The 16801-nt window shown below is 35.5% G+C and overlaps 1 protein-coding gene across 1 annotated transcript in view; it reads left to right on the top strand.

Annotated features, from left to right (window-relative positions):
• The window catches only part of LOC100713147 (C2 calcium dependent domain containing 6), a 66341-nt gene that overhangs the window by 25654 nt on the left and 23886 nt on the right, over positions 1 to 16801 (top strand). Inside the window, exons 2-9 of the mRNA XM_063227089.1 lie at positions 2417 to 2503; positions 4462 to 4513; positions 5806 to 5951; positions 8153 to 8275; positions 9110 to 9154; positions 10286 to 10434; positions 14206 to 14284; positions 14967 to 15046. Of these exons, the coding sequence (XP_063083159.1) occupies positions 2417 to 2503; positions 4462 to 4513; positions 5806 to 5951; positions 8153 to 8275; positions 9110 to 9154; positions 10286 to 10434; positions 14206 to 14284; positions 14967 to 15046 (761 nt within the window). The remainder of the gene's footprint in view (positions 1 to 2416; positions 2504 to 4461; positions 4514 to 5805; positions 5952 to 8152; positions 8276 to 9109; positions 9155 to 10285; positions 10435 to 14205; positions 14285 to 14966; positions 15047 to 16801) is intronic.

Genomic DNA, 16801 nt, shown 5'->3' with positions numbered 1-16801 from the left:
GTTCAAGGTTTCTTCCACTATCTTTTGATATGGGTGAAGCTCATCCTTTAGTAGATTGCTCAGGAAGAGCTCAAGAATAAAATATTCCCTGAGATGTTTCCTGTTTCATACATTCTTTTATAGCGTTGGTATTTGAAGACTGCTTGGTTGGATAAAGTTCCTTAACTTGACCTTTCTTGCTTTGAATTTCATGAAAATGCTGCTCTATGGTTGCGTTATGGAACTCTCAAAAGAATCTGAAACTAGTCTTAGTGCTTACCTTTTGCTATACCTAATTTTGCTATTTTACTTGTTTGAAAAATGTTCTAAAGTCTAGTAATTTTGCTAGGATGTATCTTGGAATTGATCATTATGTGTCAATTTTCACGATATGCAGTGCACCCTATAGATGTGTAGATTATTTTCATTGCCTAACAGTTTCTTGAATTGTAACTTTAAATGTTAGTGCTTTTGTATTTTTCTTTTTCAAGGATTTCTTGTTTATCTATTGTCTTGGTTACTTTTCTCTCATTGCTGAGACAAAATAACTGACACCTAAAATTAGGGAGGGAAAGGTTTATTTAGCTTACAGTTTTTGGAGGCTTAAGTCCATACTCAGCTGGCTCCAAAGTAGGCTGGTGTGGCTAAGAGGCAACTGTGCATGGTTGTCACAATACACAAAGGGCAAAGCATGCCTCCTTTCCTCTCTTAATAGTATGCTGGCTCCCGTGTGGGTGCAGTACTTACAAACGCCAATCCCAGAGCTAGACAACAAACCAATCACAAACACTAGATGCAGCTGCCTCCATGACTGCATGAGGCTTGGGGGGGGCATCCAAACATAAACCATAACACCTTTTTTCCTGTTGAATCTATTTTTCTTTGGCCCTTTATAATTCTTTATCTCATTTTCATTTTCATTCTCTTAGTTGGTTTCATATAATTTTAAATGGCCATTATTAATTTTCATTTGAATTCATGCTACTTTGAGTGCATTACAATTTAGTCTTTATTTCTGAGATGTTTTTGTCTTTCTTGAGTTGGTCAAAACTTGTTTCTTTTTCTTTCTAGTTTATCATTGAATTTGTGGTTACAGGTTTTTAAAAATTTCATTTTAAAGGGACTAAAACAACAGTAAAATGAAACAGTAATAAGATACTAGGAAATGTACAGTAGTTACTGTATTACATGTTGTTGTCTTCTAAATTGTTCAGACTACTGGCTTTAGGTTTGCAGAGCCAATCAAACAATACAGTTCCTTGGAATCAGCAGGTTACTCACAGGGCGGTTGGGGGATGGTGGGGAGGGGGAAGAGGACTGTTTGCTCTTCCCAGCCTGTGTGCCCGGCTTAGCTTCCTTCCTGGCTCTCCCCAGTTCATGCTGTGTGGTTGCAGGTTTTTAAAAAAATCTTCAAATGCTTGTTTGAAGATGTTTAATTCAGTTTAAAACTTTGTGTCACAGTTTACTTTTAATTTGTTAGTATTTTTAGGTGCAGTATCTTTAAATGGATGAACTTGATGAAAAGTGAAGAAATAAGATGAGCATAACCTGTAGATCTCTCTCTCTCTCTCTCTCTCTCTCTCTCTCTCCCTCCCTCCCCTCTTTCTTCCTTAAGTTTCCTTTCTCTTATTTTTCTCACACTTCTGAGGAAGCAACTTCTAGTCCTTTTCCTCTATAGCCATTGCTGTATCACCAAGTTCCACACCTCTGCCCAGAATTTTTGTACTTTTGTTGACCTTTCTTGCTCAGAATGATTTTGTTTTTTGAGAAATGGTCTCACTATACAGTCCAGGCTAGTCTCGCCCCAATACATAGCCCAGGCTGACCTCAAACTCATGGCAGTCCTCTTCCTTAGCCTACCAAATGCCAGGATTACAGATGTACACCATGATACCCTAAGTTGGGATAATTTTTGTCTATGCTTTGTTTATGCCCTACTTTTTTCTCTCTTCCATAAAGTTTCTTAAGGTTTCTGTTCCTTGCTCTCTGTATATATTTTAATGCATCTTGCGGTATGTTGAATTTATTAACAAACTGAATGGCTTCTCATACTGATGTGCACTTTTCTTGTCTTTCATGATTCCCTGTTTTTTATTTTTAACTGTATTATTGTTCCTCTACTTGATTATTGATAAATTTATTGGAAATAAATTTATTGGAGGGTTGAGTTCCTTCTTAATATTTAAATCTAACTGCCTATAGTCCTGACACTTGTTAGGTAGTCACAAAATGATTTTTGATTGGATTAATCTCTTATCTAGTTGTGTTCTCTCTTGCTCTCGCTCTCACTCTGTGTATGTGCCTGGTCTTGCAAGTCACTTAAGTTGCCCAGTCTGGGCTCAAACTTTTAATCCTCCTGCCTCAGTCTGCCAGACTGTTGGGATTATAGGTGTGTGCTATCATTGTTAAGTCTTAAATTTATTTATTTACATTATAGATGATGAGAAAAACTCTCATAGAGACTGAGAATAAAGAGCTGACTGCAACACCTGAGAAATCAACTTTGGTTCCATTTGGGGATGTGGTATGTAAGACTAGCCCTCAAACTTGTAAAATTGTTTAGAATTTGTTATGAAGCATAGTTGATGTTTATTATTTGCCAATCAAAAGGTACTATAGAAAATGACTTTTCTAGTAACATTCATGAATTTTTCCATTTGTGTGTGTCACATAAACATTGTATTAATACCAAATTTGTGGAAAACATCTTTCTTCAGTTTTAAAATTAGAGATTCCCTAGCTGTACAACTAGGAATTACTAAAGGAAGTTATATCAGAATCATGTGAAATACTTTTTTAAAGTGTTTATTTTGAGGCACTAACTTTGTCCAAAAGAGGGGCCTGGGAATCAGTATTTTATGGAACTCTTCAGGTGTCATTTATTGACAGATTGATTTACAGTTTGAAAATTGACTCCACTCTCCACCCCATGCAAAGAACTCTCCCATAGAAACAAAAGCAAACATACACATCATATCATTTATATACGTTTGTGCTCACATACAAGCACAGGTACATACATCACACTTAGGACCAGATATCTAGCCTGAGAGGCAGAAAAATCTGTTACTCTATTTTGGATGCTTTAATAGGGCATGAGGATCTAAACACATTTGCAATTGTCAAATATTATAGTGTGTTAACTTTCTGTTACTCTGACAAAATACTTGAGAATAATAGCATATTGGAGGAAAGGTTTACTTTGGCTCAGTTTCAGAGGTTTTACTCCTAGTCTGCTGGCTCTATTACAGTACTTTGGGCCTGGGGAAGGACAGAGCATTATGGCAGAAAGAAGGTATAGTGAAGCAAAGCTACTTACTATGCAGAGGCCAGGAAGTGGACAGAAAGAGCCTGTGCTGGCAGGCTTCCTCTTTCTGCTTTTGTTCCTTCCGGGTACCTAGCCTATTGGCCAGTAGCACCACATTCAGAGCTCCCACTTGGTGTAGTCTCCTGCATGGCAGTCATCTCTGGAAATATCCTCAGACACCCCCGAAAGTGTGCTTAATCATTTCCTAGGCTTTGTCTTAATCCAGTCACATTGAAAATCAAGATTAACCATTTTAATGGCATTCATTTTCAGTTACCTTTAGCATTATTTTTTTATATTAGAGCAGTCCATGAACTCCTACTAAGTGCAACCTTTAGTATTTAATGGATCTGCTAATTTGAGTTGGCTTTTAATATATTTGGCTTTAAACTATATTTGATTAATGTTTCACATTAGAATCTTAAGTGTTTAAAACGGGTATGATGGTGCACACCTCTGGTCTCAGCAGCACTTGGGAAGCTGAGGCAGGCAGACTGCTGTAAAAGTTTGAGGCCATGCTAGGGTATGTAGTGAGTTCAAGGCCAGCCTGAAATAGATAGTGAGACCCTGTCTTAAACAAAATAAGACAAAAAATAAAAGTTTTTATACTCATTTTTGTGTTTGATTTTATGGTTAAGCACAGTTACAGTTTTGTTTAATGCTTAAAAAAAAAAACCCCTAAGAATGATAATGTCCCAGCCCCTGGCATATTGTAATCAATGCCAGTGATTGATTGATTATTGAATGAAAGAAGTGGTTTTAGGATAAGGGATATGAGCTTAACTGAAACCAAACGTACTTATTTTCTTGTCCATAATGTTACATTTCATTAGTTTTCGTTCAATATAAAATAAAAGTGATTCAAACGGTGATGTTCAGAGTTAAGTGAATAATGAACCTATTTCTTTGCTTGTGTTATTATTCATTTTAGGTTTACTTTAAACTCACTCTGCCTTTTTTCTTTCATGTTTTTACTTTTTGATGCTTCCCATTAACTAGATTATTTTAAATAAGAAGCTATTTCTAATGAGAAAAAAAGTGACAAAATGGAGAGTTTTTACAAAATTAAGTATATTTCAGTGTTAAGTAGAAGAAAAGTGTTAACTTCTCAGTGTTTCAGTGTTAACTTAAAGAAAATGCATTTACCATCTGTGTTTCTGTTTTGATCATTGTAGGTTGGCTGCCTGGCTGTTCATATAAAGAATTGCAGACATTTTTTGCCTTTGAGTATCCTTTCTTTGTGTTGATAAATCATAGTATGATCATACCTTCCTGTGTCAGTTGTCCATTGCTAGCTACCTTACAGACCTCTCTACAATTTAGTGACCTCAAAGATTAACCATTTTATTATATATGCACCTGCTGGGTGGTTGTTAGGTTCACAGTATCACAGCTTGGGGTGCAGTTGTCTGGCAGTTTCAGTATATAGTCTGACACTTCAGAGCTTAAAAGACTGGACTTAGCTGATGATGCTGAAGTGGTTGAAACATTCGTTATTTCCATGTAATTTCATCATGGTTTTTTTCTTTTTGATGCACAGGTCCTAATTTTGAAAGTATATCATGTTAATACTATATATAATACATTTATACATACATATAATGTATATATTTATCACAATTATTGATCTTTTAATGTTCCCTTCGATTTTGCACCCCAGGTGAGCCCCTCTCACCCATCCTAGTCCTGGCTTTAGTCATGTGCATTGCATTTTATGGGTTAAGCACAAGGCCAGCTCAGATTCCAGAAGCGGGAAAATAAATACCACTTTTTGATGTGGAATTGACAAAAGGTGTTTGGCCATTGTAAATTTATCCCATCATGTAAGTTAAAGAAGCAAATATATATCTTTTTGGATATAACAGCTATTTATTTGTAAGTAATACTTTAAACATTTGAATATTTTAAAAGGTTTTGTTTTATATTGGCATCTTAAATAAGTGGAAGGCCATGTTAAGACTTAGTAGAAAACCAGTCTTATTATGGAGACTTGGTGTTTCCTTCCAAAAAAGTTTATATAGAAATTTTTGAAGATAATTAAATCATGAAAAAAATTGTCTTAATACTATGAAAGATAATAGTATAGGTTAATATAGTATATATAAAATATATAGTGAAGTAAACTAGAGAGTAGAACACTTTGCTCTAAATTCTATTGTCTTAAAATTTTCTCAGGTGACATATTTTTTAAGTTTCTATATAATTGCTTAGAATCTTAAAATTGTATATTATATAGTCATCTTAAAATTAATGTATAGAAAATTTGCAAAATGGTTATGGTTGAGGTGTGATGATAAAAATACAGTAAGTGATCCAAATAATAAACTACTTGCTATTATATGTGGCTAGGGATAAAAATATTTTTAAAACTTTTTTGTGTGGTTTAATAAACTATAATTATCTTCTATATCTACTTGATTGATTTTAGGTTTTGACCTGAATTATTTAATGGATTAATTTTATAATGTGTTACTTATTCATTTACAATGAGACTTGTTTCCTAAATACTCTGTTTTCAGTCTGTTTAAAGTATCACTCAAATTTATACATTCGCATTTCTGTAAATAACCTTGTAAAATATACAAAAAGTTTCAGCTTGCTCTTTGGAAACACTGAAAAGAACATTGTAATTAAATTTGATGAAATGAAGTTCTTTTCCATACAGGTAATGCTAGAATTCTATTCTAGATAGAATAAGCTTTAAGTTTGAAATATTACACCCTAATTATAATTTTTTAAAAGTAGGAAAAAAACAGTGTGTTTTCATTTGCTATTGTATGTTATTTCTATTCTATGGGCTGTAGCATTTTAATTATTTTTAATAGACTGCTTATTAGAAAATGTAAGCCTGGGATATAGCTCAGCAGTATAGCACCTGCCTGGCAAGCATGAGGGTCCTGAGTTTGATTTCTGATACCAAACCCCCCTCCCCCAAAACCCAAAAGTATAATCTTAGTGAACTTTTTTCTTGAGATGTTCTTGTCTGTGGTTTTGAGTATTTATCATGCATATATTGTTCTCTATCTCGTTTTTTAAAATCTATGTCTTCCATTTTTTTGGCCTCAATCCCTTTTTTCTTTCTCTGTATTATGTAAACTCCTTCTTATATAAACTGAACTTATTTCTACACAGATTAATATCCCCAAAGACATATATCTAGCGGGTGTATGGCATACGTTCTCTTATTATTATCATCCTTGTTTTACAGGTGAGGAAACTGAGGTCTTGTGTATTAAAGAGCTTCACTTCATAGCGTTAGTCTGCAGTGGAAGTGGGAATGTATGCGGTTTGCTTCAGGCCACTCTTCATCCAGCTGCCTTTCATGTCAGAGCTTCCTGTGTTTCTGTTTACAGCTGAACTTACTAGAATCTTATCTCAAAGCTTTCTTTAAATTCCTTAGAGTTGCAGGACTCACTGATGAGTCCAATTATTTTGTAATAGTTTTTACTGTATTTGAATTTTGGTTAAATTTTAGGTCATTTCCTCTATGCTCCAGATGTTTTTACAACTTTATTTAAATGTTGAATATGAAAGATAAGTCTTTAAGCATGGGTTAAATAAGCAAAAATAAAAACAAGGCATGGTTATGGTAGAGGTATTTTATACTGTTTTGCTTTTTGTTGTATTTGGCAGATAGTTTGGCTAGCTTTATGGTACGCTCTCAAAAGTTTGGGAGATACATGTCCATTCAAGTGGAACATTAAAACTTGAAAGTGTAGTAAATTAATAAGTACGTATCTTTTTTTTCTGTACTGGGAATTGAACTCAGGATTTCACGTTTTCCAGGCAGATGCTGTAAATTTTCTGTTCTAGTCCTTTGGTGAGTCTTGTTTTTATTCCAGAATCATTCTGTTTTTATTACAGGGGCTTTGTAGTATATTTTGAAATCAGGAATTGTGATGACTCAGCACTGTTCTGTTTCCTTAAGAGTGTTTTGTCTTTCCAGATCTTTTGTGCTTCCATACCGATTTTTGAATTATTTCTTCTAGTTCTGTGAAGAATGGCATTGGTGTTTTAGCAGGAATTGCATTTGAATCTGTAGAACTCTTTTGGTAGTATGAACATTTTAACAATATGAATCATTCCAAGCCATGAATATGTCAGTTCTTTCCATCCTCCATTGTCTTCAGTGCTTTTTCAGTGGTTTTATAACTTAGGGAAATCTTGGGAATGGGAGGAATGAAATTTGTTTCTAAATAGCAAAAGTGTGCATAAATTTTGGAAGTTATAATGACATTGTTCTACATTGCACAAGGTTGAAAGAAAGTTTCAAGTTTAGGTAATGAAATTCATTTTATCAAAAAATTAGAGACTAAAAAAGTTATTGGGTACTCTTTAATAATAGATACTATATTTCAATAATCTGTATTTGTATTACCTGGATTATTTGTTTTTTTGTGTTAGATACTAAATTATTTCTTTTTTTTTTTTTTTGTCTTTTTCCTTTTTATCAGTACCAGGGATCGAACTCACCACTGCCTGCTTGCAAGGCAGGTGCTTATGCCGCTGAGCTAAATCCCCAGCCCCTTTAAATTATTTTTTTTGCTAGTATAGTTTCAGTAGATTCTCAAGGTGAATTTTTGTAGACTTGAAAAGAGAATATATCCTAGTACGTGTAAGACCCTGTGTTTGTTCCCAGTGCTGAAGAGAAAGAAGAGAGATGCAATAGATGATTTTAAAAAGTCCTAATTAACAGTGGACAAACAAGATCTTGATTTTCATTAATATTAAGGTAGATGGAACTGTGAGACTAAAAAGTTATGAAGTCAAAACACATAATGTAGCTTGTAGATGCATTTGGAAGTTGTATCTGAAATTCAGACCACAAAATATAATGCTTCTTTTTATGTATATTTTCATATTGAGGTTCCCAGACATCAAGATGACAAGTGGAATAATATTTCCTTGGAACTAGTACAATATAACGAGACAGAAAATTATCTGCTTCTCTTAGGAAGTGCTACAGTACACCTTTATGAAGTAATTCAGGTATGTATAGAAACAGCGTTTTTCACCTTGGTGCCACGTTGTCCAGTTGATGTTTGTTGTGATTCTTTATACCCGATGGGCTCCTGTTGTTTATTTTCTGCCTTCAAATCCATGTGCTTAGGATTCAGAGTTCTTACTAAATAAGGATTAGTGACTCACGTGTCTGAAAAAATAATAGAATTATCAGCCAGCAGGAGGCTTAAAAGAGGAACTCTTTCTTAAATGCACATGAAATAATATGATTTGGAACTAACTAAGCATTGCTACGCAAGTCAGGTCTCAGGTAAAGCAGAAAGGTGGGAAGAAGGTTTAGTGAGGCGTGAGTAGGGGAAAATGCTAGGAAGAAAGGGGTTCCTGGGGTACTAGATTGGGTAGAAAAACTCACAGGACAGCAGAAATGACCAGAGATGGTCACCAGGTTCCAGAGTTTTACTGTTTTAATAGATGTCAGAAGTCCCCGGAAAATGAAGATGGTACTCTGTGCTGCCGGGGGTCGCCTACCCTGTAATTCTGTGTTTGTGTGACCCCTCAGGAGGAGCAGCAGCAAGGCTGTTGCTCTGAGAATTCTGACAGAGGGGAAGGAATTCTTAACTAGTGGAAACTTTTTTAGTCTAAAACAGGAATGCAAATGTTAACGTTCATTTCTGTTATTTTATATTTGGAGTGCTTTTCATCTTCTGAATATTCATTGTTTGTATTTTAGCTGTTTGATCTATATATGGATTTGAAAAATCAATATTTGATTTTTTTTACTGTTACATGGTTTAAATAATATGAAGGTAAATATGTGAGTAATTTTGTATTTAAATATTTTATTTATTGCTTTATTTCTAGAAAATGTGTTTTACTGAAGAATTACAAATGTTGAATGAAAACACAGTAAGAACTTTACTGAAATTTCCTAACTTTTGTACACATGTAATAATTTCTTGATATTTCATTGAACTTTACTCTGCTACTCTTTGTGTCTACATATCCTTTGTCATTTAACAGTTACTGTTTGAATTAATAAAAATGTACTAACTAGAAAGTAGTTTGCTCACAAAATCTTCATCCACTCAACCTTTTAAAAAAATCTGCTATATGGCCGGGGTTAGTGGCACATACCTGTAATCCCAGCACTCAGGATGCTGAGGCAGGAGGATTGGTGTAAATTCAAGGCCAACCTGGGCTACCTCGCTGAATTTAAGGCCAGCCTAAAGAACTCAGTGAGACCCTATTTCAAAAAACCAAAACCAGACAAATAAACATTGCTATCTTACTGCTGAATTGTGAAAGAGAACATTGGAAATCCTTGGGGAGGGAGTCCATTGCCTCCTGCCACTGTTTTGCCATGGAAGCTGTGTGGTGTCCCATCGGGCACCTCAGCACTGAATTCAGGGAGCAGTGCTTTCCTCACTGGGGAGTTTCATGAAGGGCTGTTTACAGTTCTTTTTTTTAAGTAGTTACAAATTAACTTGACTTGTTGATTTTTCTGTTTGGAGAGACTTGTGCTGTCTCATGGCTAAAACTGGGGCAAGAAGCATGAGGTCTTTATCTCCCAGCCTTGCCCTCACCTCACACACAAGCAGCCGGGTACAGAGAGGTGAGAGCATGTCAGATCAAAGCCTTACCTGAGAACAAGAGTGAGAAGATGTGAGTAAATAATGTAACAGTATACACATGCGTATGTGTATGTGTGTATATACGTGTCACTGTCCCAGTGTGACCATACTAACAGTTGTTTTGACAATTTTTACATTTTGACAATATAATAATACTTAATTTTAACATGAAACTTCTAATATTTCAGAAACTGACTGAATAGATTCTCCTATAATAGGAGCTCTGTGTGTAAATGTGTCTCTCTCGTTTTTTTTTTTTTTTTTTTTTTTTAACAATGAGGAGATTCAGATTCCTATTTTGGTATTCTAATATAGAGATTTGGGAAGTAAAAAATATCTCCTGCTATCACTGCTCCAGGAAAATTTCTTTCTGATCAAACAATAAGTAAGTTTACCCTGTGTTTAGTGTGTCTGCAGGTTGGATGTGGAGTTTATGTTTGCATATGGATCCTTTGGCTATGGATTTTCACATCAGGTTAGTTCTCTTTTAAAAAAATTACTCTCTTTTAGCTTTTCAGCCACATCATTCTATTTTGAGCTGTTTTTTACAATTTGGTAAATTCTTCAAAATAACTGTTTTTAAAAGAATTCTGATTTACCTTCTCACCTTAAAGCATGTGATGTTTTCTTCAGTCTAGAGTAAGGCTTTTACCATTACTTAATTGTACATTTTTACATGATGACCTTTCATTCAAAATGTTACCTTTGTGTTGTGTCTACATATATTTCTGTAACTAAAATTCTTTTGATCATTTCACTTCTGAAAGAATGACTAACATCAAGAAATCAACATATAACTAATGCTGGAGGGGCAGGGGGGTAAAAGGAATCTTTGTCCACTGTTGGTCAGAGTATAGACTGGTACAACCACTGTGGAAATCAATGTGGAGATTCCTCAAAAAATTAGAATTAGAGGTTCCATTCAATCCAGCTATTCCCCTCCTGGGTATTTTCCCAGAAGAATTGAAAACATCATACCACAGTGATACGTGTGTACCCAAGTTTATGGCAGCACAATTTGTAATAGCCAGATATTGAAAACAACCTAAAAGCCCACTGACTGAGGAATGGATAAAAAAGACGGGTATTTTGATACAGTGGAGTACTACTCACCTATAAAGAAGGATAAAGTAGAGGCTTTTATAGGTAAATGGATACAATCAGAGACCATCCTCATAAGTGAGATAAATCAGCCTCACATATGTAAACACCATATTGTCTCATTGGTGTAAACTTAAAGTAAATAAGATCCAAAATTATAGTAGATATAGTGAAAGGGAAAGAAACTGTTCAAGGGCAACTATATTGTTTGATGAACTTTGCATGCCTGTGTCTGGCAACTTGAGCAACTATTTGGAAGTAAAAAATACCCAATATAACACCCATTGTTAAATTCTTACCTTGTTTTGAAATCCTGCATAACTCTTTTTTTTTATGTTGTTGTTGATGTTGATTGGCTTTTTTTGGTTTTTTTAATTGCTTTTTTCTCTTTTAAAATAAAAAATTATTTTAAGTATTCAAAAAATGGCTTTTTACGTCTAAAAATACTTGTTAGAAGTGTAGTCCTAGATGTTGTTTAGATATTTGTACACTGATCTTTCCCACATGATCATTTTTAAGATGACATTTGAAACCTCTTTGATTTAATCAAGACAGCAAAACACTTGAAGAAAAGTTTTATTCCTGTTGGTTGCCCCTTTATTTTACTGCCAGTATATATTCTTGCTATCCATGAATTTTTTTTGTACTAATCTCTGTTGTTTTCATTGTCTTTAGGCTAGGCTTCTAGGGAAGAATAATGATCCTTTCAAGGATTTGTTTGATGATTGTATCAAAGAATAATGCTCATCAAGTGGTTGATATAATTCTCATAGCCCTGGGTATTATCATTGCTTTGGGACATATAAAAATTTAGTTTCATCAGTGCTGCTACAATATAGGGAAAATAATCTCTACATTTTGTATATAAACTTTCATTTTGAATTTTTGCTATTTTTATTAATAATCCTGGAATGTTTTTAAATGAGTAATCGAAGATGGGAACATTAGTTTTAGTAGATAACTCTACTGTTGTGTTAATTGAGAAATTCCTCTAATTTAAATTGTTCATTGATGCAGTTTAGATACATGTAATGATCACATAGGAAATTTCCACCTGTACATGATATATTTTGATTTGCTTTTTTCTTCATTCCCATCCCCTCATTTCTTTGACTTATCATACAGTAAAACTGGTTTGTGAGTGTAATTCACTCCAGAAATATGCTTGTAATCCCAAGCACTTGTGTATAAAAACAGATTTCCCCATAGGAAATAGTGGAAACTCAGATAAATCATTCCACGACCCAAAAATATTCCTATAAAATGATTACAATACTGTAACATAATATATAAAGAAAACTCAAATATAAAGAAAATTAACCTTCCCTCAGCTTTGAAAGCCTCTGTGGCAGTGTGAGGGAGATGAGAGAGAGAGAAAGGTTATTGTATAGAATCACTGAAGGAATAGCTGCTATCTGTTGACTCAATGGAATCTTTTTTAATGTGACTTTAACAAGGAATTTATTCAATGTCAGTTGTTTTTACCTCCTTTGAGGATTTCACTGAGTACAACATTTCATTCTTATTAAACAGATGAATTGCTTGCACAGCTATAGCCTTGTTCAGATGGTGCTTTTCTATGAAATCTTGCACTGTTTCCCACATTTTACATTCCCTCATCTCCCTAATCTCATTTAGAGGGAGGGTTTCCTATATCTTTTTCTCCTCCTTTGCTGACAAGATCTCCACAACCTCTTGCTGTTGCTTGTGATGCAGATTCATCAGTTTATTGGTGGTCAGCTGCTGGCCATGTTCCTCCAACAGCTCTTGAACATTATTCCTCAGTCACCTCCAGTCCCATGGTCTCACCCAGGACACAGTTTCATTGATGACTTGGTGGCTCCTATTTATGAGCAAGCTCCTCATATCCAAGAATTCAATCAAGCCACAGTTTTCTCCAAACAGAACTGAGGTTCTTTTGGTGAAGATTTATTGATGATCTTGGGGCAATTAACGTTGTGGAAATGACTTTTTCAGAACTCTCAGAAGGTAAGGTTTGATTCTTTTGTCACCTCAAAACATCACTAAAATAGTGCTTTGCTGTAAAGTTTTTCAAAATTCGAAATGGACCTAGTGATCTGAATACTTGAGTGGTGCTGAGAGGAAGGAATTTGACCTTAATGAACTTGCATTGCTTCAGTAAGTTGTCTTCAAAGCTTGGAGGTTGAGCAGGGGCACTATCCCAATCAGCAATGGCAGGTTTTCCTCTGCTGCTTCTTTCTTTCTTTCTTTCTTTTCTTTTTTTTTGATACCAGGTATTGAACTCATGACCTCTTTACCCAGGCAAATGCTTGAACTGCTGAGCTAAATCCCTAGCCAGTATGTTCTCTTCTAAAAGGTATTTCTTCACTGAAGAACTGCAGAACTTATGGATCCACTCAACAAATAAGATATGAATGACTTCCACATAATGTCGGTGGCACTTCTGTACCTTGCTTTCCTTGATGGCTCATGGGTTCTCAGGAGGATAAGTGAGCAGGGGCTTGACTTTGAAATCCCTGCTTGTACTAGCACAAGAGGCTGAGACGATCTTTTAGGGGCTTGTGAGTGAGTGTTGCATTCTCTTCATCTGTAAAGGAAGTCCTCTTTAGCATCTTTTTTCAAAAAAAGCTCCTCATCATGGTTAAAAATTTACTCGAACAGGTAACCCTTGGAAAGCATGAGCTTCTGGAACTCAGTAGTGTGTACGTCAACTTCCATGGTGCCTGAACTCAGCCTCTCACAGCCACGTCATGGACGCCACTTCTTCTCATGAAGCTATCACTGCTTGCCTTGCAGCCTTGTTTTCCATTGACATCCCTGGCAGTTTATTTTTGAAGTCAATGTATGAGACTTTTGCCTTCTTGCTGATAAAAGTTCTCAGGCATAGTATTACATGCTAGTTGCTTCTCATTTATCCGAACCAGAAGCAACTTCTCTAAATCTTCCAGAACTTATGGTGGTGGTTTTGATACTCTTGTGACATCTTTTGCTGTTTCTCGCTCCTTTATTTTTCCTCTCTTCTTTAATACTGTACAAGTGGTAGACTTCTCATAAAATCTTGAAATTTCTGATTGTACTGCTCAGTGATTTCCTTTTTAACTTCCACTGTAGTCATCTCCTTCTTACTGCCTTTCTTTTCAACCTTTTAAAATATGGAGGCCGTTGGATACATGCCTGAATGGATGTTGACTACAGGAAGTCCAGTATTAATAAACTTTTCATTTACTGTATTGGATATAACAGGCAACAAGGCAGCAGAGGAAAGGGTCTGTATCAGTGGGCAACCCGACCTACCGTGAAGCAGAGCCTTCGTAACCTAATTGTATGGAAAAGCAAAGCCCTGTCCGGAGGTGCTTTGAAGTAACAAAAATACATTAGTGCCAGTTGTGGGCTCCTTCCAGTGTTCTAAAAAATCATGATTTCTGCCAAATAACAACCTAAGACTGAGCATTGGAGCATGGGAAACACTTGTGGTCTCACGGTGAAGGGGGAGGGGAGGAAAAGGGGAGGGAAGGGAAGAAAGAGGAATCACTGACCTAGGTTTGATCATGTGACAGTTGGCATCACACACTACTTGTATTGCAAGACATCAGTTAAAGTTTAAATTTCTTAGAAATGTTTGCTCGTCTTGCAGAATACTTGCAGAACAAGTTACTGGCAATCCAAGGTTTTCCTGTAAAATGATTTTAATACATTTTGGATCAGAAATCAGTAATACATAGATGAAAGCATAAGGAACAAGCTTTTTATTTCTTTCACTTTTCTGGCTTGATTTTTTTGCTGTATATTTTTTTTATGATGAATTAGACCTTTTCAGAACCCTTTATTGTTCAGCCTTTTTTGTGGTAGTCATAGCAAATATTTAGTGCCCAATAAATTTAGTTCTCTCTTCATTCCTTTTCTTGTGTGTGTTATTTAAGGGCTAGCCATATCCTGGAGGATAAGTAATACCAGTTTAAATTGTAACCAAAATGTGTTAAAAATATGTTTGTATTTTTCTTTAGTTAAAACCTCTTCAAAGAAATATTGAGCCTACTATGTTTCTGAATGTTGCATCACATTCAAAAACTAAAGATCTCCCAATGTAAGTTTTTTAAGTCTTGTTTATATGGTGAAGTTGTGTGGCATCTAAAAAGTTGACAGAGCGTCTTAGTTACCACAAGTTCTGAGAACATGCCCCGGGTAGGCGAGATGCCAAGGCAAAGAGAGCACTGAATTAATTTGCTTAATAAGATAGAAGAAAGTTGAATTTCTGGGTACAGCCCTGGAGAAACAAGGTGACAAAGTCTGGAGAAGAGAAAAAAAAAAAAGAGGGAGTGCCTCGCTCAGGGCTGAAGGAGGGCTGGGGAAGACGGCTTCAAGAAGGGAGCTGGCCAGTGAGGTACTGCTTCTTTTGGGGAAAGAGATGTGAGGGTCTTTGAAGGTTCATGTCCTTTAGTAGTTATTTCTAAATCAGCATTAAAAAGTTCATGGCAAAGAAAATTATTAGCACATGATACATAATTTAAAATGTATGCTAATCAGTTTTGAAATTCAATTGTAAAAATAGACTAAAGAAAACTGAGCACCCAAGAAAGCAATTTAGTCAGTGGTGTATTGAAAGAACCTGAAATGGGATTCAAAGAAATTAGATAGTCAGGTATGGTGGTGCATACCTATAATCCTAGCATTTGGAAGGCTGAAGCAGGAGGATTGCTATTAGTCCAAGGTTGGGCTGCAAAGTGAATTGAAAGCCAACCTGAACTGCATAGCAAGACCCTGTCTCAAAAAGAACCAAAAAAAAAAAAAAAAAAAAGAAAGAAAAGAAAGAAGCCCCTCAAAACACAAAGAAATTAGGTATAGAATAGAAAACTGTGCCCTAAAGTGCTTATTGAGGAGAGGAGAGAGCCTTCAGACCCAGCAATTGCAGATTTTTAAATCACACAACCCACTTAAATCCCAACTATTGGCCAAATGCAGCGGAGACCAAGCGGCTTTCCACTACAACTCACCCAAAGCCTCAGTGCACACACAAAACAAAACAAAATCCTTAAAGGAAAAGCCACGAAAATGCCTATAAGAACTTCCAACTCCCATGGAGCTGATCCATGTGGCATCAAAGGGGAAAATCTCCAAAAGCCACATATCCTCATTATTTGAAAAAATGTTGGGAGGTAATAAAACAGAGTAACAAAACATTTGGTAAGCCCCCAAGAGATATAAATAAAATGATGTTGGACAAAATAAAATGATTGGAGAATTTAGAGAAGACACTAATAAAGATAGAAGAGCTAAAATAAGCAATGCAAAACATGCATGACCAGCATAGAAAAGAATTAGAGTCCATAAAAGCTTCATACAGATTCACATTAAAATTTCTATCAAAAGTATGGGCAACAGAAGTGACCAATGTGAGGACAGTATCAGAACCAGAAGACAGGGGTATTAGTTAGTTAATAGGAGATAACTGCAAAACAACAATGGAACATGGAAAACAGATTCGACTACTAAACAATTCAAAGAAGACAGATTAAGTGGAATTGGTGAAAATTCAGAAGATAGCACAAACAGCATAGAGAATCTCTGTTGAAAAAATACCAAAAGTACCTAACATACAGAAAAGTGAGGCATATAGAATTCCAAGTAGTGATAGTCATACCACACCATGACACATCATACCATAGCAAAATCTTAAGGAGTCCAGCACAAGGAAAATGTTAAAGGTGGTCATAGACAAGTGATGAGTCACTTATCAAGGCAGACCCATTAGAATTACAGCAAGCTTTTCAGCACAGAGCTCAATAGGCCAGGGTAACTAGAAGTGATTCAAGCCCTAAAGGAAAAATAATCTCCAATATAG

The sequence above is a fragment of the Cavia porcellus genome, unplaced genomic scaffold, assembly GCF_034190915.1.
Source record: "Cavia porcellus strain 051 isolate PalLab524CR breed Dunkin Hartley unplaced genomic scaffold, mCavPor4.1 scaffold_16, whole genome shotgun sequence".
Taxonomy (NCBI): Eukaryota; Metazoa; Chordata; class Mammalia; order Rodentia; family Caviidae; genus Cavia; species Cavia porcellus.
The sequence above is the reverse complement of the archived record's forward strand: the minus strand, read 5'-3'. Positions and strand labels throughout refer to the sequence as shown.